This window comes from Hyperoodon ampullatus (assembly GCF_949752795.1).
Source record: "Hyperoodon ampullatus genome assembly, chromosome: 10".
In the NCBI taxonomy this organism is placed as follows: domain Eukaryota; kingdom Metazoa; phylum Chordata; class Mammalia; order Artiodactyla; family Ziphiidae; genus Hyperoodon; species Hyperoodon ampullatus.
In genome coordinates this window covers 25,016,035-25,038,923 of record NC_136923.1, presented here as the reverse complement: position 1 = coordinate 25,038,923, position 22,889 = coordinate 25,016,035, and the positions used below count along the sequence as shown (strand labels likewise).

Genomic DNA, 22,889 nt, shown 5'->3' with positions numbered 1-22,889 from the left:
CATTAAAATCAAAAAGTTTTGTGCTGAAAACAGTATTACCAATAATGTGAAATGACAATCCACAGAATGGGAGAGAATATTTGTAAATATTTGTAAATCACATACCTGATGAGGGACTTGCATCTAGACTATATAAAGAACCCCTACAACTCAATAACAAAAAGACAAATAACCCAATTAAAAAATGGACAAAGTACTTGGACAGACATTTCTCCAAAGACAATACACAGGTGGCCAATAAGCAAATGACAAGTGCAACATCATTAGTCATTAGGGAAATGCCAATCAAAACCAAAATGAGGGGCTTCCCTGGTGGCGCAGTTGTTGAGAGTCCGCCTGCCGACGCAGGGGACACGGGTTCGTGCCCCAGTCCGGGAAGATCCCACATGCCGCGGAGCGGCTGGGCCTGTGAACCATGGCCGCTGAGCCTGCGCGTCCGGAGCCTGTGCTCCGCAACGGGAGAGGCCACAACAGTGAGAGGCCCGCGTACAAAAAAAAAAAAAAAAAAAAAAAACAAACAAAATGAGATACCACTTCAAACTCATTAGGATGGCCATCATTAAAAAGTATTGGTGAGAACCCAGAAACTCTACTCCTAGATCTATAGCCAAGAGAAATGGAGACATACCTTTACACAAAAACTTGTACATGAATGTTGTTAGCAACATTATTCATAATAGCCCAAAGTGGAAACAAACCAAACGTCCATCAACTAACAGATGAATTAATAAATGCGGTATATCCATATAATAGAATATTACTCAGCAATAAAAAAGAATGAAGTACTGATACATGCTGCAACTTGGATGAACCTTGAAAACATTATGCTAAGTTAAAGAAACCAGACACAAAATGCTACATACTGTATGATTTCATTGATATGAAATGTCCAGAACAGGCAAATTTATAGACAGAGAATAGATTAGTAGTCTCCTGAAGCTATGGGATTTGGGAGGAAATAGGGCATAACTGTTAATGAGTCTAGGATTCTTTTGGAGGGAGATAAAAAACATCTAAAATTAGATTGTGGTGACAGCTGCACAATCTTGTGAATATACTAAAAAACACTGAATTTTTGAGAACGGTGTGAATTGTATAGTATGTGAATTACATTTCCATAAAGTTGTTTTTAAAATGTAGTAAAAGGGAATAATGAAATTAAGGTAGAATTATAGACAGGTAACTGTAGGCAATAAAGAAAAAATCAAGAGAAAAAGCTATTTTTAGGACAGGACTAATCAAATTGAAAAGCCTTTGGCAAATATGACCCTGGGTTCGGGAGGGTGGGGAGAAATCACAAAATACATCAACTTTAGAGCAAAAAAGGTGGCATTAAAAATATATGAGATTTATTTTCATGTATAAGAGAATACCTTGTACAGCTTTATACCAGTTAATTTCAAAGTCTAGTTAGAATAGATCATTTTTGAGGGCAATAAATTAATGGAACTAGCTCAAGAAGCAGTAGGAATCCTGAGTAGAGCAATGACTATAACCAAAATGAAATGAAGTTAAAGAATTATCTCCTCACCCCCTTTTCCTAGCATTTATAAAGAAAAAATCATGTCCCAGGCCAGGATGCTTTACAGACAGATTTTACCAAGACTTTCAAAGAAGAGTGTGGTACCCTTTATGTTCATCCAAACACACACACTCTCTCTCTACTATATATAATCCATTTTCTGTGGATTCATATATATACTTATGATTAGAAAAATATCCCAGAGGAATAATTTTAAATGGCAATCTATGGTCACCTTTGGGGAAGACAAATGAAAAGAGTATGAGGGTGGGATGGTTAAAGAGGATATTAAAATTTATTGTGATGCTTTTGTTTTTAATGAAAAAATGGGTATATATTGCTTACATAAGAGAAAAATTAATTTGGAATGAAAAAAATTAAGGTGTTCACTGGAGACTTGTACTAAATTTTCTGTTCCATTGAGTGAACCATGGAGGGTAGATAAGAGGGAAGTATTGCCACCGAATGGCAATTTATTCTAATTATAGGCAAAATCCCTAACGAACTAAAGCAGTAGCCTGGTAATTTTTTTTTTTTTTTTTTTTTTTTTTTTTTTTTTTTGCAGTACACGGGCCTCTCACTGTTGTGGCCTCTCCCGTTGCGGAGCACAGGCTCCGGATGCGCAGGCTCAGCGGCCATGGCTCACGGGCCCAGCCACTCCGTGGCACGTGGGAGCTTCCCGGACCGGGGTACGAACCCGTGTCCCCTGCATCGGTAGGTGGACTCTCAACCACTGCGCCACCAGGGAAGCCCCGCCTGGTAATTTTTATAACACCAAAATTTTCTTAGTTCTAAGATGTCATTAATTTTAAGATACATCTATGAATTAACAGCTTTCCAGGAAAAAAGAAAACTACCACATTAAACATCTACATCTATGTTCAACAACAGCCAAATGCAGAAAAAATTATTGATTTCTTACTGAGAATCAAGAAATAATGGTGCTAACAGACTAAGGGAGATACTGATAAAAATGAAAAACACTCTTCAAATGATAATAATGTAATCTGTGTTGTTTAGATTCTGCAGCCAAGTTTTGTCTGGAAAATGATGTCTAGTTAGATATGGACATAAGTTTATAATGATTATAAGAAATAACAAATATTTTGGTTATTAAGGAAAATAGTGTTAGGAAGGAAAACAGAAGTGTCTCCTTATATCTGATGCTTTTTAAAGTGACCAAAGGGCCTGAATATAATAAGATCAACATGTAAGAGAAGAGTGATATTGGAGTTTCTATTGTTCATGTTTTTTCATGACTTATGGAAGATAATGTCTTTCATATGTCGAAGATAAATGACATATCACTTAGCTTTGGGTATTTATATACCCAAAGAGATGGGTATTTTCCTTATAATAACCTTTGATTTCCACCATTAAAAATATATATATCAGCTTGAGATAGTATTTTCCAGCTGGATTTTAACTTGAGTTGCCATGAAAGTGTGAGGAAGAAACCCCTTTATGAAGAAGCAACTCCACTGACAATTCTCTGGCTTTTGTAAGTCAACAGGGGGACCAAACAGCAAATCGGAAATCAACAGAATTCTTATGGTTTTCTTCAACAAGAAATGGAAATAGGGCAGACATGGAACACTTACCTTCAAGTGCCACAAGTCTAGCATTACTTCTCTTCAAGGTGAGAAAGATGACCATCTTCTTGGATGGAACACAAATGAGCTTTTTCTACAGGTTTTCCAAGAAAATGCAGAAAAAGCAAGCTTCCAGCTATTACAACCGAAAGTGGCTCATGCAATGCAAATATGCAATTTAAGATAGCTAAAGGAGAAGAATGATCCTGCAATGCACAAAGATCAAAGTTCCAGGAACCTTAGACTTTGATTGCACAAGGGACGCTGTCAAAATTGACTCTTTACATTTGTATGACCATATCTCTCTACAAATGACCTGTTTTACAAGACCACACCCCTCCCTCCTTGAAGCTGTGCAACTTAACATTGAACCTACAGTATCATCTTTGTGTCTTTTGACTCCTGCTGCCTTCAGGACACAAATTAGGACTCCCAACACTATATTCACCATGTGCATGTTAGAACTTATCACTATACTCATATACCAGCCAAATGAGCTTCTGAATACATCTGTCACAATAAGTAAGTAAAGGGGGCATGAAACACAGATTTGATACTTGCCAGGGAGCGTGATGTGAAAGGCAAGTGTGCTTCTTGGGGGCGGGGCACCACTGCAGGGAGTGCTTATCTTCTTGCAGATATGCAAAGACTCAGGGAGAGAGCACAAGGGCTGGCAGTAAAAGAAAAACTAGCCTATGGGGGCCAACTAGTCCTTTCCAGTTGGCCTCTCCTATCCTACCTTTAGGGTGTGCCGAAGGGCTTTCAGCAGATCAGAGTTCATGAGGAAGACAGAATGAGTTAAGCCTACAGTGTGCACCATTTGAATGTGCCTATCAGTGGGCCTTATGTTAGTAAATTATAAATTGTCCAACTTGGCCTTGATGGTGCGTGAGTCACACGGCAGACTTATCTCAACTGTAACTGCTCTAACACTAAACGTTGTAGTGGAAGAATTACAGAGACCTAATTCTGCAAAAAAGCGCCCCCCCTTTTTTTTTTTGCGGTACGCGGGCCTCTCACTGTTGTGGCCTCTCCCGTTGCGGAGCACAGGCTCCGGACGCGCAGGCTCAGCGGCCATGGCTCACGGGCCCAGCCGCTCCGCGGCATGTGGGATCTTCCCAGACTGGGACACGAACCCATGTCCCCTGCATTGGCAGGCGGACTCCCAACCACTGCGCCACCAGGGAAGCCCAAGAAAGCCCATTTTTATCCACAACCCAGAGATAAGGTCTAGCAAGTGCTCCTGGTTACATGGAAAGACCCTCTCCTCCTCTGCATCACTCCACTCTGCTCACTAAACAGTTGTCATGGAAATAGAGTGTGCACATCGACTCATCAGATACGTGGATATATTTCTGCAGTTTGAGCACCTGTTACCTGCCAGGGCCTCTCTTGGTGCTTCTTATGTATTATGTCACTTAATTCTCACCACAATTCTACTGGGATGATACTATTGTCCCCATTTTATAAATTAGGAAACCTCCGGGAAGTAATTTATCCGAGATCACAGAGCCAGAGAATGGAGGAGCTGTTTGTCAAACCTAGTTCTGTCCACATCCAAAGCCTGTGTTTACTCAGCAGTCACAACCCTGTGCCTCTCAGCAGTCTGAAAGTCTGAAGGAGGCTGCTTTTCCAGGAAGTTCCCTTGAAACCAGGTTCTGGTCACTGCTGATATGGGTGTTCAAGGCGTTTCAATAACTGCCTGTGTCACTAGGATATGTTTCCTATTCTGATTTCTATATATTTTAGGAATATATAATCCATCACAGTAATATGCTTTGCGATGCCCATATCAACTCCAACATACACGAATCTGGGGTACAAATGGGCATCCTGTGCTGATTGCTCCCACAGTAGAGGACTCTTTCCCCCTTTCTGGCCTTCTCACCTCATGCTGCAGCTCACACTACTCCCTGAAACTGCCATTGCCTCCACCCCTGAAACAGCTATACACTTGGGCTGGCAACAAGCCTCCTAACAGAAGTGGTCCATTCAGCATCTTCAACACCATCACCACCATCCAATCACGGCTAGCACTATCACCATGACCGTGACCCATCCCAGAATCCTCCAGATGTGAAGTGGTTACAGGAGACCAAGATTGTGCCAGGCCTCCTGACAACCTTTTAAGGAAGGTATTGTTACTCCTATTTTGAAAATGAGGAAACGAAGTCTCAAGAAGCTGGCTGACAAAGAAGAAAGAGGAAATAAAAGACATGCTTCCCACCACTACCCAGGGCAGGCAGATTTCTTTAATTGGGTCCTACATCTGCATTTTATCTTATTCTCTTCTTTTCAGAAACTCTCTTCTGGTTCTCATTTGTCCCAGTTGCAAGCACAAAATTCTTAGGAGAATAGATACGACTTCTAGTGATCCTCTGTAAGAGATCAGTCACTTTGGCCTATTATGTATTATGCATATGACCACTGTCTTTCCTTTTGTACTACTAATATAAAAAAGGAAAGAGGACACTGGGAAAGAGAAAGAAATATATTAAAATATCTTAATGGGCTGCTCATCTGATATTAGAATAGATTTTTTTCTCAATTTAGATACTAGTCACCCATGCCTTCTCTGTGCTTGGAACCACAGCTAGTCATTAACATCCACTTCTTCAAGTTATCCTCACCACAACCTATAAAACAGGTATTATTGGACCCATCCTATAGATGCAGCTCAAAAAGGTGACGCAACCTGTCCAAGCACCACTAATAAGAAGCAGAGTCAGGATTAAAACCCAGCTGTTTCTACAAATCAGCGAGAAAAAGACAAACTACCCAATGAAAAAGAAAAATGGGAAAAGATTTCAACAGGTATTTCACAAAAAAAGTCTCCAAATAGACAATAAACATTTGAAAAGGTGCTCAATATTCTACATCAGAAAAAGTGCAAATTCAAATCACAATGAGATACCATTGCATATCCACCAGGATGACAAAACATCAGAAAGGCTGGCAATAGCAAATGTTGGTGAGGACAAGGAACAACTGGAACTCTCACGCATGTAGGTACTAGTGCAAATTGGTACAATCACTTTGGAATCTGTTTGGCAACATCTGTTGTAGCTGAGCTGCTTATGCCTACATATGCCTACACAGGGAACCAACAATCCTAGGTAGGAAATGAGTGCATACATCCACGTACACAAGAAAGCTCCCAGGGCTTCCTTGGTGGCACAGTGGTTAAGAATCCGCCTGCCAATGCAGGGGACACGGGTTCGAGCCCTGGTCCGGGAGGATCCCACATGCCGCGGAGCAACTGGACCCATGCACCACAACTACTGAGCCTGCGCTCTGGAGCCCGCGAGCCACAACTGCTGAGGCCCGCACGCCTAGAGCCAGTGCTCCACAACAAGAGAAGCCACCGCAGTGAGAAGCCCGCGCATCGCAGCGAGGAGTGGCCCCCACTCGCCGCAACTAGAGAAATCCAGCGCGCAGCAACAAAGACCCAACGCGGTCATAAATAAATAAATAAATAAATAAATTTTTTAAAAAAAGAAAGTTCCCAGTAGTAGCTAAAAACTGGAGATAGTTTAAATCAACAGGAGAATGGATAAAGATGGTGGCATATTCATACAATGTAAGACTAAACAGCACAACAACAACAAAAAATCAAACTACTGCTACATGCAAGCAATGTGGATGAAAAAGAAGTTAGAACAAAATAATACATACTGTATTTATATGAAATTCAAGAACAGGCAAAATAATCTAGGGGGGGTAAGTCAGAGTCATGATTACCTCTGGGAGAGAGAAGTGCTCAATGGGAGGAGACACGAGGGAGCCTGCTGGAATGCTCAGTGTTCTGTATACTGATCTCGGTAATGGGTACATAGATGTGTGTGTGTGTGTGTGTGTGTGACGTGTGGGTGTGCACATGGATGTAAAAATTCATCAAGCTAGGCACTTAAGACTTACGTAACTTATTACATGTGTTTTATTTATTTTCTACCTTAACTTTTTTTTTAAAGGTCTCTGTTAGAACCCAAATACACCTAGCTCCTTTAATGGTCATTGAGTGTTGTGCTCTACTGCCAGAGTCTGGAACAAGGGGAAGAAATGGACCAGTTTGTGGTGTAAGGAAAGGAAAAAAAGAGAGAGGGGGTAAGAAGTTGAAGGAGGGAAGGACAGTGGGAGGGAGGAAAGAACAGAGGAAAGGAGAAAGGCTGATGTGCATGCCAGGCCAGGCCCCTAACACATACAACATGAATTCAGAAAAAAACAGCAAGAATTATATCAACAAGTTATCTTTTTCAACTACTCCATGTTCCCTAAAGATACCATATTTTTTAGTTGTATCTGACAGTTTGCTTCTCAGTTTGTAAATCATCCATATCTACAGTGAGAAGGTACGAAATTCCCCCAGAGGATCCCAGACGGTGGTGGATTTGCATGGGGTGTCTGATTCTAGCCTAATGAAGGATGCTGAATGCCCACCTTTTAGCAGGTAGCCTATGTGAGGACTAGATTAAGCAGCAAACCTGAAATTCAATAGAATCTATATTAGCCACAAATTTTCCACTGGGGCAAAAACATGTAGATTCTCAGACTTATTTATAGTCACACACCAAACCATCAGAACTCACGCCAAATTTCAGTTCATCTGATGGTTTTATAGGATGTCTCATTTTCAAGTCATATATCTAGAGAATATTTTAACTACAACTTAGGCAACATTTTTTTCAAAATTCCACTGAAATAGATGTGCTTCCCCCCCAAATCACTAATTAAATGATGTTGACACTGTGCAAAACCATTTAGAGATGGAAATAAGGAATGTGCATCTCTCAAATCAGTTGATGATGAAAACTAAGAATACAGAAGTTGTAACTTCTGACAATCCTGTAAGGTCTGTTTTTAATGACCTTATCTTATGAGACAGAAAAGGAGAAAAATGTCAAGTTCATTTACGTACAGCAGCTACAGTTAGAAAGCCAAAGTAATAAATCTTTCAAGCTGGCTGACCTTGAAAATGACTTCACTTCTAGTATAACCAAATTCTGTCTCACTTTTCAAAGCAAAGCACTTAAGAGGATAGTATGGCCTCACTTCTAATAGGGAGGTCAAGGGAGGAGAGAAGTCCCAACTAGAAATGTGGCAACCTCCAAAGAAATGGTCCAAGGAATTAAATGTTTTCCTTCAGGAGTGTGAGAAATACAATGAGAAGGCTGAGCCCTGGTACAACTCGGGTTCTGGCAGGGCCCATCTTACTGCTTAGATAGTCCTTGGATGACTGTTACTTACCCTACTTTGGCTTCTTCCATTAACAAGCAACTGAACCTGGATCTGAAAGAGCCAAACCTTGGCCCAAAGAGTCATCTTGTATCATCCCGTACCTACTGAGGTTGCCGAGGGGAAGGGGCAAGAAGATCTTTGACCCAGGTCTCCTATTCATGAAGAGCCTTACATTTAGACTTTTGTTATGGTCAAATAAAGTTATGTCTACAGTTACAAAGATACCGTAAAAGGAATGATAAGTATTTGAACTTGGGGTCTAGACTATACTGCCTTTAGACTACCTTGAGTTAATGTTTTATACATCTTGCAATTGATGAACAGCACAATTATACTGCATTGCTATGTGTATGTAAAAAGTATTAATTAACTGCAAACATTAAAACTATGTCCTATCTTTTGCTGTAGCACTGGTTTTTGTTGTTGTTGTTGTTTTTAAATATGTCAGAAGACTCAAAAACATGAGTGGTCTATTCTTGAGGAGTCATAAGGAGAGAGCACTGTGCAAAGGATTACATTATCTTCGGACTGGGCCTGGGATATTAAGATGCTTAATGAGTCTATTATACCCCTAATAAAGACTCCTTTTTAAAGAGGAATTAAGCCTAGAGATGTTAAATAGAGTCATTTGCCCACGATTACATGAGTAGATGTTTCCTGATTCTCCCTAGGAAAGAGGTTCTGCTGCTTTTCCTTTTGTCTCTCTTTTTTATTTCACTTCCTAGTCACATTGATTCACTGGTCTCAAGCCTGAGCTTGGTGCCTGTCCTTGTATGTCATGTAGTCCTGGGCTTACCCTACTGTGGGATTTACCTTACTCTCTTATAGCTGCCTCTTGTTTGTTACAGTGGTTGCCCACTATACTATCAACTCCCCGAGAGCAGGAAAGGTAACCAGTTTACCCCTAAATGTTGAGCCTCTATTACTGTGACCTGCTCATAGTAGTATTCAATATGTGTTTGTTAAATGGACAGATAAATGCAATAAATGGAGAATGGCTGGGTGAGTAGATGGATCAACTGAATGAAGGAAGGGTAAACGAAAGAAATAACACTTAGTACCCCAAAAGATCCAATTCTAGTATGTCGCAAACCTTTAATTAGCTGAATTAAGAATGGAGAGATCTTGGGGCTTCCCTGGTGGCGCAGTGGTTGAGAGTCCGCCTGCCGATGCAGGGGACACAGGTTCGTGCCCCGGTCCGGGAGGATCCCACATGGCGCGGAGCGGCTGGGCCCGTGAGCCATGGCCACTGAGCCTGCGCGTCCGGTGTCCACCACCAAGGGCGCCATTCACATACATTACGAACTGAATAGTTCCCCCTGGATTTGTATAATGTGGTGGCTCTGATGGGATCTAAGACTAAGATGAAATTATCTTCAAAAGCATAACAAAAGGTATCTCCTCCCCTCCCCAGAAAAGGAGTATGTTTAATTACTGATTCTTTTTCCTTTTTTTTTTTTAAATGTTCTCTAGAGCTATAAATAATAGGCAATATGAGCCACTGGCTAAGAGGGAAATTTCTAGAAGAAGACAACACAGCTCTACCACATATTCGCTGTGACATCTTGAGCAAGCTATTTAATCTTTTTGTTCCTCGGTTTCCCTGAATGTGGAAAGTAATAGCACATACCTACAGGACCATCGTGAGGATTAAATGAGTTATTACACTAATATAGAATAAAACCAAGCACATGGTAAGTGCTCAATGTATATTAACAATTCTAATGATGATTATTATACTCATATTCCTCTAGAATCCCATTAGCAGATATTTAGGATCCATTTAAAATAATTGTTCCTGGGACTTCCCTGGCAGTAAGGTGGTTAAGACTCCACACTCCCAATGTAGGGGACATGGGTTTGATCTAAAATCCTACATGCCAGGCGGCGTGGCCAGAAAAAAAAAAAAAAAAAAAAGTGTTCCTAATTTATTTTCTGAGATGTATTCAGTAGGTGTATATGTGTCTATACACACAGATGTACACATAATCTGAGCAAAGAAAATGTGGTGGTTACTAGTGGTAGCTTTAGTATCCATGTTGAGTGCCTGAGCTCCAGTCCCATTCCACAATTTTAAGACAAGTCATTAATCTTACTAAGCCTCAGTTTCCTCATCTGTAAATGAAAATAATAACAGTTACAGTATTAAATGAGAAACCATAATTAAAACACTTAGCATGTACTTGGTATTCCATAGGTGTTAGATTTTTGTTTTAATATATGCACGATGTCTTTCAGGCTAGTCCTGCTATAGTTTAACAGACAAGATATACCAAAGTACTAACAAAATCTCAATTCTAGGCTAAAAACACATTAATATTAATAAGGGGGAAAAACAAAAACATAACATTCACATAAAATCCCCCTTTCCCAAAACTATACTGGTTGCTTTTTAAAAAAATTTTTGGTATGGGTTTACTTTTAAAACACTTTATTTGGAAATAATTTCAAATTTACAGAAAGTTGCAAGAATAAGAATAGTACAAATTTTTAACCATTTTTAATGTTTTATAGCCATTTGAGAGTAAGTTGCATTCACCATGGCCCTTTATCTCTAAATACATTAGAGTGTATTTCCTCAAAATAAGAGATGTATAATTAGTTCATTTCAATGCAAGATGAAAAAATGTCATTGAGTGGTTAATAAGTCTACTTTATTCATATTATGGTTGAACTAACACAAGTGACATTTTCTTGTTGTTTAAATTTAAGGTAATCATTTTGGGTAACTCATTTCATACGGAGTTTAGGTAAGCCCATCAGAGCATAACTGGTGAAGTGTTCTTACTTGGATCTCAGCATAAATGCACATTATCCATTAGAGAAGCCAGAAATTTTATTTGTATGTAGTTTTATTAAACACATTTGATACAAGATTTCTTTAAAAATGTATTGCATTTCATTCTCTTGACTTAAATAATTCTTACTAAATCTAAAATTACTAAAATTTGGTAAAAACTTTTCTTAAAATAAATAATAGATGGTAAGGATACTATGAAACTTTTCTGTCCCTACATAAATTGCTGTGGAAATTGCTTTATAATTGCAACAAATCTTGATGAAAAATGTCAGCTAAAATTATAAAGCAATTTAATAAATTAACATGGCTGCCAAACAGATATATTAGTATCCTACACCCAAGCCAAGGACTAATCCATATGTTATTAATAGAAGACTCTTTTTCAAATTCAATACGTTAATTTAAAAAATGGTCTTTAAGCTCACTGAACCCAGAGGTATAAACCAAGAGCATGGACTCTCGGGGGAGGTGAGAACTGGGTTTGAATCTGGATTCCATCATTATTAAACTGCTCATCTTGAACAACCCACTTATAAGCTCCTCCCCCCTCAGTTGCCATGCTCCTAATACAGGGCTGATAACATTATGCCTCTCAGAGTCTGGCGAAGGTTAAAAGAGACAAAACTTGTAAATCACTGAGCACAGTACCTGGTACATATAGTAAGCACTCAGTTAACGAGAGATGTTATTAAGCAATAAGGCTGGTCTAACATATTTTCATAAGAAGATTATAAATTACATCAACTCTAATTAAACTTAAATCTAAACTCCTATGGCTTTGCCTCGTTCTACACCCGAGAACCTTAGAATAAAGAACACCAGCCAAACCGTGTTTATGTGAGTGTATTAGCAGACACATACAAATCAAGTCCACATAGTTTTTCTTTCCTTTTTTTTTTTCCCAATATGACTCCATCCACTCAGCAAATATACAATGGCAATTAGGGTTAACAACATATAATAAGAAATACAAAGAAAAAAGAACATTGGGGGATCAGCTGATGCTAGGAATATGCGGCGAATGTGCTATTTCAAGCATGCCTATTATTGGCTAAATGAGCCAATTATTAATCTTCACTATGTTCTCACCTAGCATCTAGTGTTGGGTTGTTACTCAAGAAATGTTGGAAAATCATTTTTTTAACTTAGTTTCCCCCCCCAAAAGAATTATATAAATCATAAAAATCATAAAAAGGAGAATCATGTACATAAGGCCCGAAGTCTAAAGAGAACTTGAAAGAAAAAAGGGAGAATGCTGGACTTGAGGAGTCATGTTAGAAAGGGGAGGGAAAGGGGGTACAGAAGAAAGAAGACTGGTCTACATAGAGGATGACGTTTGGGAATTCCCTGGCGGTCCAATGGTTAGGGCTCGGCGCTTTCACTGCAGAGGGCATGGGTTCAATCCCCGGTCAGGGAATTGAGATCCAGCAAGCTGTGCGGCGTGGCTGAAAACAAAACAAAAAACATACACATACAGGACCTTTAAATAGAGGACCTATGAAGTGCCATGATCACTGCTGGGGCCTTAGGTACCTCAGAAACATCAATACAGGTAATGAGACAACAGAGTCCCAGAAAACCCAAGTCAACAACGCTGGTAAGGGGTAGAGCCTGCCAGCCGCTCCAGTCTGCCACACCAGAAAGCCCAGCACATCTGATGATCCAGCCCCAAGGAGAAGAGAAAATGTTCAAATCAGGAATGTCCAAGTCCTTCTCAGGAACTCAGTGATGGGATAACTGTCTCCTCCCTTGGTGAGAAGTAAGAATAGATTCCACACTAATGGTTTCAATGTTCCCTAAGGGGCACTACAGAAATGAGAAGTGGTGCGCTCCTGGCATTTATCAGATGGTTGTTATCAGAATAACAAAGGATCGTCCTGCTTCCCTCGTGATCTTTCCATGCCCCAGCAGACATTCAAGTGGATGAAAATTTGTTAATAGTTATCTGAGCCCAAACTCTAACTGCAGATCACATCTAAACAAAAAGGTTTTTTGTCTAATCCCATTTTTTTTAAAGAATTTAAATATATTTTATTATATTTAGCCTCATTTGGTGTTGGTTTTTTTTTTTGGCTGCACTGGGTCTTTGTTTCTGTGCACAGGCTTTCTCTAGTTGTGGCGAGCGGGGGCTACTCTTCCTTGCGGTGCATGGGCTTCTCACTGCGGTGGCTTCTCTTGCTGCGGAGCATGGGCTCTGGCTGCGTGGGCTTCAGTAGCTGTGGCACGTGGGCTCACCAGTTGTAGCACACGGGCTTAGCTGCTCCGTGGCATGTGGGATCTTCCAGACCAGGGATCGAACCTATGTCCCCTGCATTGCAGGCGGATTCTTAACCACTGTGCCACCACGGAAGTGCTCCCATTATTTTTTAATTTGGCACAAAACTCCTTGCCTAGACTATTGAGTTACTTTCTCAGCTTAAACTTGGTGGAACAGGAAACTAGGTCTGAGAAGTGAAACAGCAAGCAGAGGGGGAAAGCCCTTTGACATAGACAATCTTGTGTTTAAAATGTTTTCTATGTATACTATACTGTGTTAAGCACTAGAAAAAGTACAAAACCAAGTCAATACCATAAGAATTCATCCCTACCTATGAATCTGCCTTGAATCTGCCTTGTTGCCAGAACATCCCATCTCACAGGGTCATTCTAGCAGTGCCACATTTAAAGTTATCTGTTAAAATATATGTATTATGTAGGATAGAGAACCCTATACCATAATATGAACGATTCACTTCTTTATTCTAGTTCTTGGCATCTTAGAGAACAGCCAATGGGACACCAACGTACAAGTAAGATTTGATGGAAAAGGAAGGAAAGGTCAGGTGTAGGCAATAAGGGTGGGTAAGAGGAGTCTCCAGACCACAGACTGGCTGGGGGCACATGGGGAAAATACAGTACTGACGGGTAAAAGGGAAGGCAAGAGAAAGAGCTGAGAACTGATGGAGAAGGGATGAGGACATACACTCTTATTATGGGCAACAAACATTTGCGATTGAATAGAAAACGGGGAGGGCTTAAGAGTCCAGTGAGTTTGAGTTTAGATCTTTAATAGTCTGTGTGGCCTCTATGAGGCCAGAGTGAGAGATGACCTATGTACAAGCATCATGGCAGGGTACCTGGTACACAGTAGAAGTCCAAAACCTGGAGAGCAGTTATTATTGTTACTAGTCAGAGTTCTGCAACAAGGCTAGGCTTGGTAAAGACTAAAGTGATCCTTTAATATTAGACAGGACTTAACTCTCCTAAGAGGACAAGGGCAACAGCCACAGTGAGAAAGTTTCCAGTGACTTTCATCTGATCAGTCCTGGGGATGCTTACAGAACTGTCTACTTCATGTATGACAACCTGAAGCCTTCCACTCAGGTCAAACACAACCTGAACACAGAGATGCACATTCTACGAAAGAAGCAATGTTCCAACACCCAGTTCTTTATCCTGGCCTCTTGCTGATATACTGGTTTAGTTCATATCATGAGCTCTAATTGTAGAATGAGTTGGTTCTAGGCAAGCAGTACTGGAAACAGCTATGGTTAAGAGAAACCTACACATTCAAATAATACCAAAGGTAATTTATGGTCCTGACATCACAGTCACATTCAAAAATAATAAACAATGCCAACTGTTGGTTAGCAAACACTAACATGCCCATTAGAATATCGCACTTCTACAAATAAGGACCAGGATCACCCATGTTTACTGCATCAGATTTAAATGGTCTTGGAGATCAAACATGTTTAATCCCTTTGTAAACTCCTTTAAGTCAATGATCAGTGCCTCTTCCACAGATTATAATGATCTCGGTATTAGGGAGAGCCTTGATCAACAACGTGTTAATCTACAGAACAAAACTGACTTATCCTTTCCTCTTTCAGATGACCTCTGCTTGAAAAGAAAGATGCGTTCCATCGCTGTTGAGCCCAGAGAAGGGAGAAGGAACAGGAGGGGTTTGGTTCAGTATTCCGGAGCCCCAGGACTCCTGGATGAGCTGTATCTCATTTTGACAGCAGCAGTAGAGTAAATGAAAAGCCCTGTCAGGTAATGCATTTATCTTCATGGGCAAAGCAGCCGTTCCAAAGCAAGAATCTCAGATGTTGTCACATCAGCTAGGACAAGAAGTCATAAAGCAGGACCGCTATCACTGCAGGAGGTACAGCGATATCTAGACTGTAATTAGGAGGAGCTGTGAATGGGCACTCTAGTTCCAAGCTCACTGGGAGCCTTGATTTTTTTCCTCTGGGTTGGGAGTCCCAGCCAAGTAATCAGTGTGGTCCTCATCAGCCATTTCGGAGCTCAAGCCTCTGAGCTGCCCTTTATTCTGAGAGCTTTATGGTAAGAGCAGCTCTGCTGTTTCTCCCAAATGTTATGTAATCAAGAAAAAACAATAAAACAAGAAACACAAAAAGTGTCTTTATCCATTTCTTCATCTGATCATTCATTCAACAGATATTTATCCCATGGTCTAGACACTAAGCTAGGGGTGGGTGGGCTAGTCACTGAGGTAGATCCAGTCTCTGACCTCAGAAAAATTAGATTCTAACAGGACAGACAGACACGCAGCAGGCGTGTATGCGGTGGAAGGGGGTCAGAGGGGGCGCTGTGGGAGCAGTGAGGAAGGCAATAGGCCAATCTATGGAGGCCTTCCTGGAGGAACTGGCCTCTAGGCTAAAGCTTACAAGAAGGCTATGAACTGGCTAGATGGAAAGATGGAGAGATAAGAGGTAATAATTTATACCCAGTTACAAGAAGATACTAGGTGTATTCGAGCAATGGACGAAGTTTATATGACTAAAGAATTGAGGGGGAACAGGTTGGGAATATAATCAGAATTTGAGGGGGCAGGAGACAGGAATGGTATCCAGATGATTCTGAGAAATGAGAGAAGTGAGCAACACCGATGAGGTTTACATGCATTTCAAATCCATTTATCTTAAGGTGGTTTTTCATGTGTATACCAAAAAAGATCTAATGAAAAATAAGATAAACTGAGAGATCCCAAGAGAATCCTGTAGTGATTTTTTAAAAGCTGAATAATCATTAGGCAGTTATTAAAATTCTACTGTACACACCAGTGAAATATGTGAAAATCACAGAGAAGATACTTATTTGTAAGATATGGTGCCTTAACTAGCCCCCACCCCCAAGACATAAAACCCCATGATTTTGAACAGCTAAAACTAAAAATTCAGCAATGAGAATGTTTTTTTCTTTTTTCTTTCACTCTCAGTAGCCCATGGTATACTGCTCTTGTCACATTACTGTTGATTATACCCAGTAAGGAGTTAGAGAGAGAACTGATTAAACCCTAACCATGCTGTGTTTGCTGTGTGATCCTAAGCAAGCTATATACTTCTCTGAGCCTCTGTTTCCTCCAATGGACCCATCTCTAAGGGCTGCTGTCAGTACTTGGTGAGACAATGATGGAGGTGGTATTTCTGGTTCCATTTTACTGAAGAGTAAAGAAAGACTCAGAGAGGTTACATGACCCACACCAGGCCAGCCAGCTACAGAACAGCCCTCAGATTTCACACCAGGGCTGACTCATTCTGCATCTAGCTCTTTTTATTTTTTTTTTGCCATAAATTTTTGGGGGTAGTGATTTTCAATGATAATATAATTAAATTTTAACTACGATGACATTTTTCATACCATGGGAATAATAAATGTTTTTGAATCAAAGCAAAATAAAAGAGAAGTGGAGAAAAATAATAACTATAGCAAAAATAGCATTGGATGAACACTCTGAGTGGTGAATTGTATGATATATGAATTATATCTCAATAAAGCCAATTTTAAAAAAGAGCACTGTATTGAGAAGTGAGTAATGTGGCATTTAGAACTGGTAAGGTTTTGAGGAAGTTACATCTGTTACTTCACTTTCTTACCTGTAAAAGAGGGATGGTATTACCTGCATTGTCTTTGCCAAAGAATTAGGATAAAATGGAATCCTGAATGGCAAAATCCATCATGGTGCCCAGAAGGCTCTACTACACTATGAGGACACTAAAACAAACTTGAGAACAAACAGGTTTTATTTGTTAATTTCTAATGACATGTGAGCCTCCTAAAATGTACAGGAAGTCTACCCCAGCTCGCAAGCACCTGTTCATGAGATCATCCCTTCTCAAAAGACTGAAGTCACTGTACTATTGGCAGCAGGAAGTTCTGGAAAATACAGATTACAGGAGCTCATTTCCCTGTGGCACAGTTACAGTATCACTGGGAGGATCCATGCTCCAATCAAGGGCTTCCTAATCCATGAGCACAACAGCCTGGTACAGAGTTCTGCTCTACCAGTCACATGGGCCAAAGAATCAAAATAAACACAAATGTGGCCCCAGTTACCCAAGCCCATAACTGAATCCCAAGTCACCCCTGGTCTACTCATGTTCAAAGACACACATACTGTGCCAGACTCAGAAACAGACCTCTTCCTGAATTTCCTTCCTGTTTTACGCAGGAAATATAAAATGAAATGTTTCTTGTTTTCTCTTTAGTAGGAAGACCCTTTCCTCATTCTCAGTTCCTGATTTACTGGTTACATAGAAATGAAACATCAATACCAACGGCATTATACAAGCAAAGACAAAACATGATTTTCCACTGTTTTAAAAGGCTGAGGTCATTTTTGCCCCAATTCCTACACAGTGGTAAGCTTAAACTCAAGCCATTTAGCTCACAGTCAGGTCCAATAAATCAGTGGCAAAAATAAATGGAAAAGCTTGCCAAAATGTAACCATAGTAACACCACAGATGCGTCAAGAAATGGTGTGCGCATTTGCTTCATTCCCCATTTCTTAAATTGGAATCTGAGTAGGGGAAAAATTACACAGAGAACAATCATGATTCTGCAATTACTGAATTCTGCAAAACTGCATCCAATCTGCTGTACTAGAACTTCAGAGGCAGCAACGGTCGAGCTACAAAAATAGTCCTGGATGGCTTACGAGTTCCAAAGCCCTGGATCTGCGATTTAACAGTTACTTGGTCGTCCTGTGTCTCTGTTTCCTCACCTGTAAAATGGGTATTAAAAACCCCAACCTCAAAGGAATATTCTAAGAGTAAAACTGGACAGTATATCAGAGATGAGGCAATGACGTAAGGCCCTGATCACCTTTAGCCTTGTTTTTATTGGCTTATCTTTGTGTCTTGGTTTCTTTCTTTATTTCTATAAAAAATAGATAGATAATCCCTGCCTCATTCATGAGATTGACATTAGGAATTATTATTACTAATCCAAGTGTAAGGAATTATTATTAGGGTATTATTAGAATTATAGTTTTCAATTCTAATGATGCAAAATTAAAAGAACTGAGGGCCAGAGATTCACATTAATACATTATCATGTTTTCTCTGTCAAATGCAGGTCTGCCACTCAGCAGAAAGAAGCAACCTTGGGGCACTGACCCAAGTTACCTGTAGTCAACCTCTTTTCCTCTTGAAGCCTCGGTTTTATTAATAAGTGAAGTGGAAGGCAGGGCTGTTCTAAAATCTGATCGCTAAAGTTTCCCATCTAGACTTCCAGTCTAAGTCTTTGCAGATTCATGGTATGCCTGAAATCAGTTCTGTTCATTATTTTGCAGTAGTATGAGGAAACAATAGCACTCTAGGACATCACTAGCAAAATATTATTTTTTTAAAGAAAATCATTCATAGCAAACAAATCACAGCCATAAGCAGGGTACCTTGAACTTCAAATTATTCCTCCTTGTTTTTGCTGATTTAAAAAAATATTTCTAAAAACCTGTCAAACTTTGAAGGACTGGGTAATAGAGAGGAGAAAAGAAAACCCCCAAGCAATAAAATCAGAATCATTCTTTCTTCTTCTTTTGAATGAAAGCAAATAACTGTATGTCTTCTCAGAATTCCCACCTCAAAATGAGCTGTACAGCAATGTAGTTTGGTAGAGCATGGCAATACCTCATGACCACTGAGTTGCCAATTCATCTACCCCATAGGCTGATTCCCTCCACCCTTCCTTCTTTCCTTTCTTCCTTCCGTGCCACAAAATCCCTGATTTCATAGTCCCTACATTTTATGTCTTGTTTTCTCAGATTTGGTCTGATCTAATGAGTCTGGGGCTTTGGGTTTTTTAATCTGTGGAAACCATTTCTTCAAAGAAAATCATATGTGAAATCATGATTTATGAATCTGATAAAGGTGGGGAGGAAGAGAAAGTCCACTGAGGCATTCCCTTTGCTGAGAGGCTATTAGAGCCCCATGGATCTCCTCAGAGGTCAGTATGAAGTCCTCTGGCCTGGTCCACCCCATTAATGACAATCATGGTTAACATTTATGAGGCTTACACCACGCCCATACTGTACACAAATGCAGAGCATTTGACTTTGACTTCCTAACAGTTCTGTGAAGTTAGTAGGAGTGAGATGTCCTTTTCACTGCTGTGAAAACTGGACCTTACAAAGGATAAATGATTTGCCCAGCATTCTCAAGCCAGAACTTGAAAACCGAGTAATTTACCTGGCACAGTACCGTATGTCCCGTTGTCAATCATGACTCCCTGGACTTACGGAGTCACTACGTGAGCAAACTGCCAAGTGTCCCAGAACCAGCTGTTGAGCTCTTATTTCTCCCCTCAACTTTTCACCCACCCACCCAGCAACAAGACGCTCCAAACTGGCTACTTACAAGGCACAGCATGGCGGTAAAGGTTATCTCTTATGGTCTGCTGGAGCTCATGATCAGGCGACCCTTTCTGGAACCGCTGATTGAGAAAATGTCGCAGGTCCTTGTTCAGCTTTCCTCCTACAGGAAATATATAAAACAGAATGCATCAACCATCGGGCTTCCTAGAGACTGAGCAGCCTGAGAGCTGTGTGAGGGAAAGCCACGCAAAGCCATTCTAGTCCGCCACCCTCAGTCATCAAGAAGACTTACTTCAGGTTTTCCTCTGCAGGGGAAAAAGCAAGCAAGAATGTAATAAAGATAAAATAGCATTGAAACAGCATTAATCTGGAGGTCCCAGTTCACATAACACTAGGAGGCTCAAATAACAAAGAATTGAAATGAGGCTATTACATTTAAAATATGTGTCGTAGACACTTGCAGACACTATTAGATGGAATGGATGACTGAAACCTTAAAGAGGACAATCTAGCAATAGCTGACAAATTACAAAATGTTCTTTAACCAGGGATCCAGTTGGAATAAATTTACCCTATGGGTATATTTGCAAAAGTCTGCCCAAATCTCCAGTATTGTTTATTGCATGTTTTTTTTTGTTTGTTTTTTGTTTTTTGTTTTTTTGCAGTACGCGGGCCTCTCACTGTTGTGGCCTCTCCCGTTGCGGAGCACAGGCTCCGGACGCGCAGGCTCAGTGGCCATGGCCCACAGGCCCAGCCGCTCTGCGGTATGTGGGATCTTCCCGGACCGGGGCACAAACCCGTGTCCCCTGCATCAGCAGGCGGACTCTCAACCACTGCGCCACCTGGGAAGCCCTATTGCAGCATTTTTATAACAGAAAATAAATAAAAATAAACACCAAAAACCTGGAAACGACCACCAGGGATCAACTAAGTAAAGCACAGTTCATCCACATAACTACTCCGCGAAAGCTAGATCTTCATGTGCTGGTACTGCAGGAAAATATGTGGAATTGTACCTACTATCTGACCACTTTTGTGTGAGAAGAATAAAGAAAAGGAGAGACCATGTATTAATGGAAGGAATCATCAGAAAGTTTTAACAATCATTTCCTTTAGGGAGAAGGACTTGAGTTTGGGAAATAAAGGAGGAGACATCATTCTTCATTACATAGACAGATATATAGATGTTACTTTTCTGTGTTGATTTATAAACACTAAACACATATTTTTTTCAAATTTTGTTGCTGTTTAAGCAGTAGTTACCTGCGCTGGTCTATGTGTTTATTTCTTTTTAATTCTCTACAGTTAACAGAACAAAACAAAAGCTAAAAAAAAATATATTGTTACAAAAGTGTATCATAGAAAGGAGAAGGTAACCAAACATTTTTTAAAAATTATAAACACAAATTATAGTCCACAGGATCAGCAGAAGGCTTATAGATCAACCTCACTAACATTCATTCTTAATGGAGAAAACTGCTTCAGTGACAGCTAAAAATAACAAGGCTAAGATTGTCCTTCCATTTTTTGACAAGATAAAAATTAGGTAAGAGCATTTCTAGCATTAGAGAAACAATGCAGCAAGGCAGTATCCATGTGAACCACAAAATTCACATCTTCAGATGATAATTTTCTTTTTTTTCTTTTTAATTATTTATTTATTATTTATTTTTGGCTGTGTTCGGTCTTTGTTTCTGTGCGAGGGCTTTCTCTAGTTGCGGCGAGCGGGGGCCACTCTTCATCACGATGCGCGGGCCTCTCACTATCGCGCCCTCTCGTTGAAGAGCACAGGCTCCAGACGCGCAGGCTCAGTAGTTGTGGCTCACGGGCCCAGTTGCTCCACGGCATGTGGGATCTTCCCAGACCAGGGCTTGAACCGGTGTCCCCTGCATTGGCAGGCAGACTCTCAACCACTGCGCCACCAGGGAAGCCCCAGATGATAATTTTCCCATGGTCAAAAAGAGAAAGTCATGAGGATGACAGTGATAGTTCAGAAGATGCTATGACCTATGTAGGGGAGGAAACTACTGATCTTTATTTTAGTATCATGTTCAAAACTACATTCCCTGCTTTAGTTGATCATTTTAGAATAGACTAATGAAACCCAATTTGACTCTTTTATTTGAGTTGTAGTACATGCAAGGCTTCAAGTGGCCAAAACGAAAATTCATAGGTCAATCTCAGGTCGTTCAATAAACATTTAATTAGTCATCAAATATTTATTAAATGAAGAAGACACACACAAACCCCACTTCCCAGCCCTCCTTAAAATGGGCACAAGGTTTGAATAGACAGTTCATAAAAATATACATATATATGATTGTCCATTAAGCACATGAAAAGATATTCAATTTCACTAATTATCAGAAAAGGGCAAATTAACACCACAATGAGATCCCAGCACCTACCTGCCAGAATGGCAAAATCAAAATCAAGTGTGAGCAAGACTGTGAAACAACAGGAACTCTTTTTATACTGCTAGTGGGTGTATAAAACGTTTCATTCCCTTGGGAAAACAATTTGACAGTATCTTATAAAGTTAAACCTTCACTAACCAAATGACCCAACAATTCCACTATTGCTTATGCAAGAGAAATGAAAACAAGTACTCAGACACACTCAGACGTGCATATGCACGCACACCTTATAGATGAATCATCACAGCAACTTTATTCATTATATAACAGCCCCAAATTGGAAACAACCCTAACGTCCATGAACAGGTGAATGGATAAGCAAACTATACTATATTCAAATAGGATGCAGCACAAAAATTGAAAAGAACAAACCACTAACACATACAGTAATACTGATGAATCTCAAACACATAATGCTGAGCAAAAGAAGCTAGACACAAAAGAGAACATACTGTATGATTCCATTTATATATAAAGCTTCAGAACAGGCTAAACTATAGTGATAGAAAGCAGTCCAGCAGTTACCTGGGGCTGAGGGTAGGCAGAGACTAACACAGAAGGGAATAAGATCTATGGAGTGTATCTATGTCAGTTTCCTGGCTTTGCAACTGTACTGTAGTTATGTACGAATGTTACCACTGGAAGAAACAGGGTAAAGGGTACACAGGAAGTCTGAACTATTTTTTTACAACTTCCTGAGAGTCAACAGTGATTTCAAGAAAA

At 40.1% G+C, this 22,889-nt stretch overlaps 1 protein-coding gene across 12 annotated transcripts in view; it reads right to left on the bottom strand.

The window, feature by feature from the left end:
• The window catches only part of MAGI1 (membrane associated guanylate kinase, WW and PDZ domain containing 1), a gene marked incomplete at both ends in the record, with an annotated part of 625,004 nt that overhangs the window by 229,375 nt on the left and 372,740 nt on the right, over positions 1–22,889 (bottom strand). For all 12 annotated transcript variants that reach the window (XM_079712199.1, XM_079712210.1, XM_079712213.1 and 9 more), the window contains one exon: positions 19,793–19,909. In XM_079712199.1, coding sequence (XP_079568325.1) covers positions 19,793–19,909 — 117 coding nt within the window. The remainder of the gene's footprint in view (positions 1–19,792; positions 19,910–22,889) is intronic.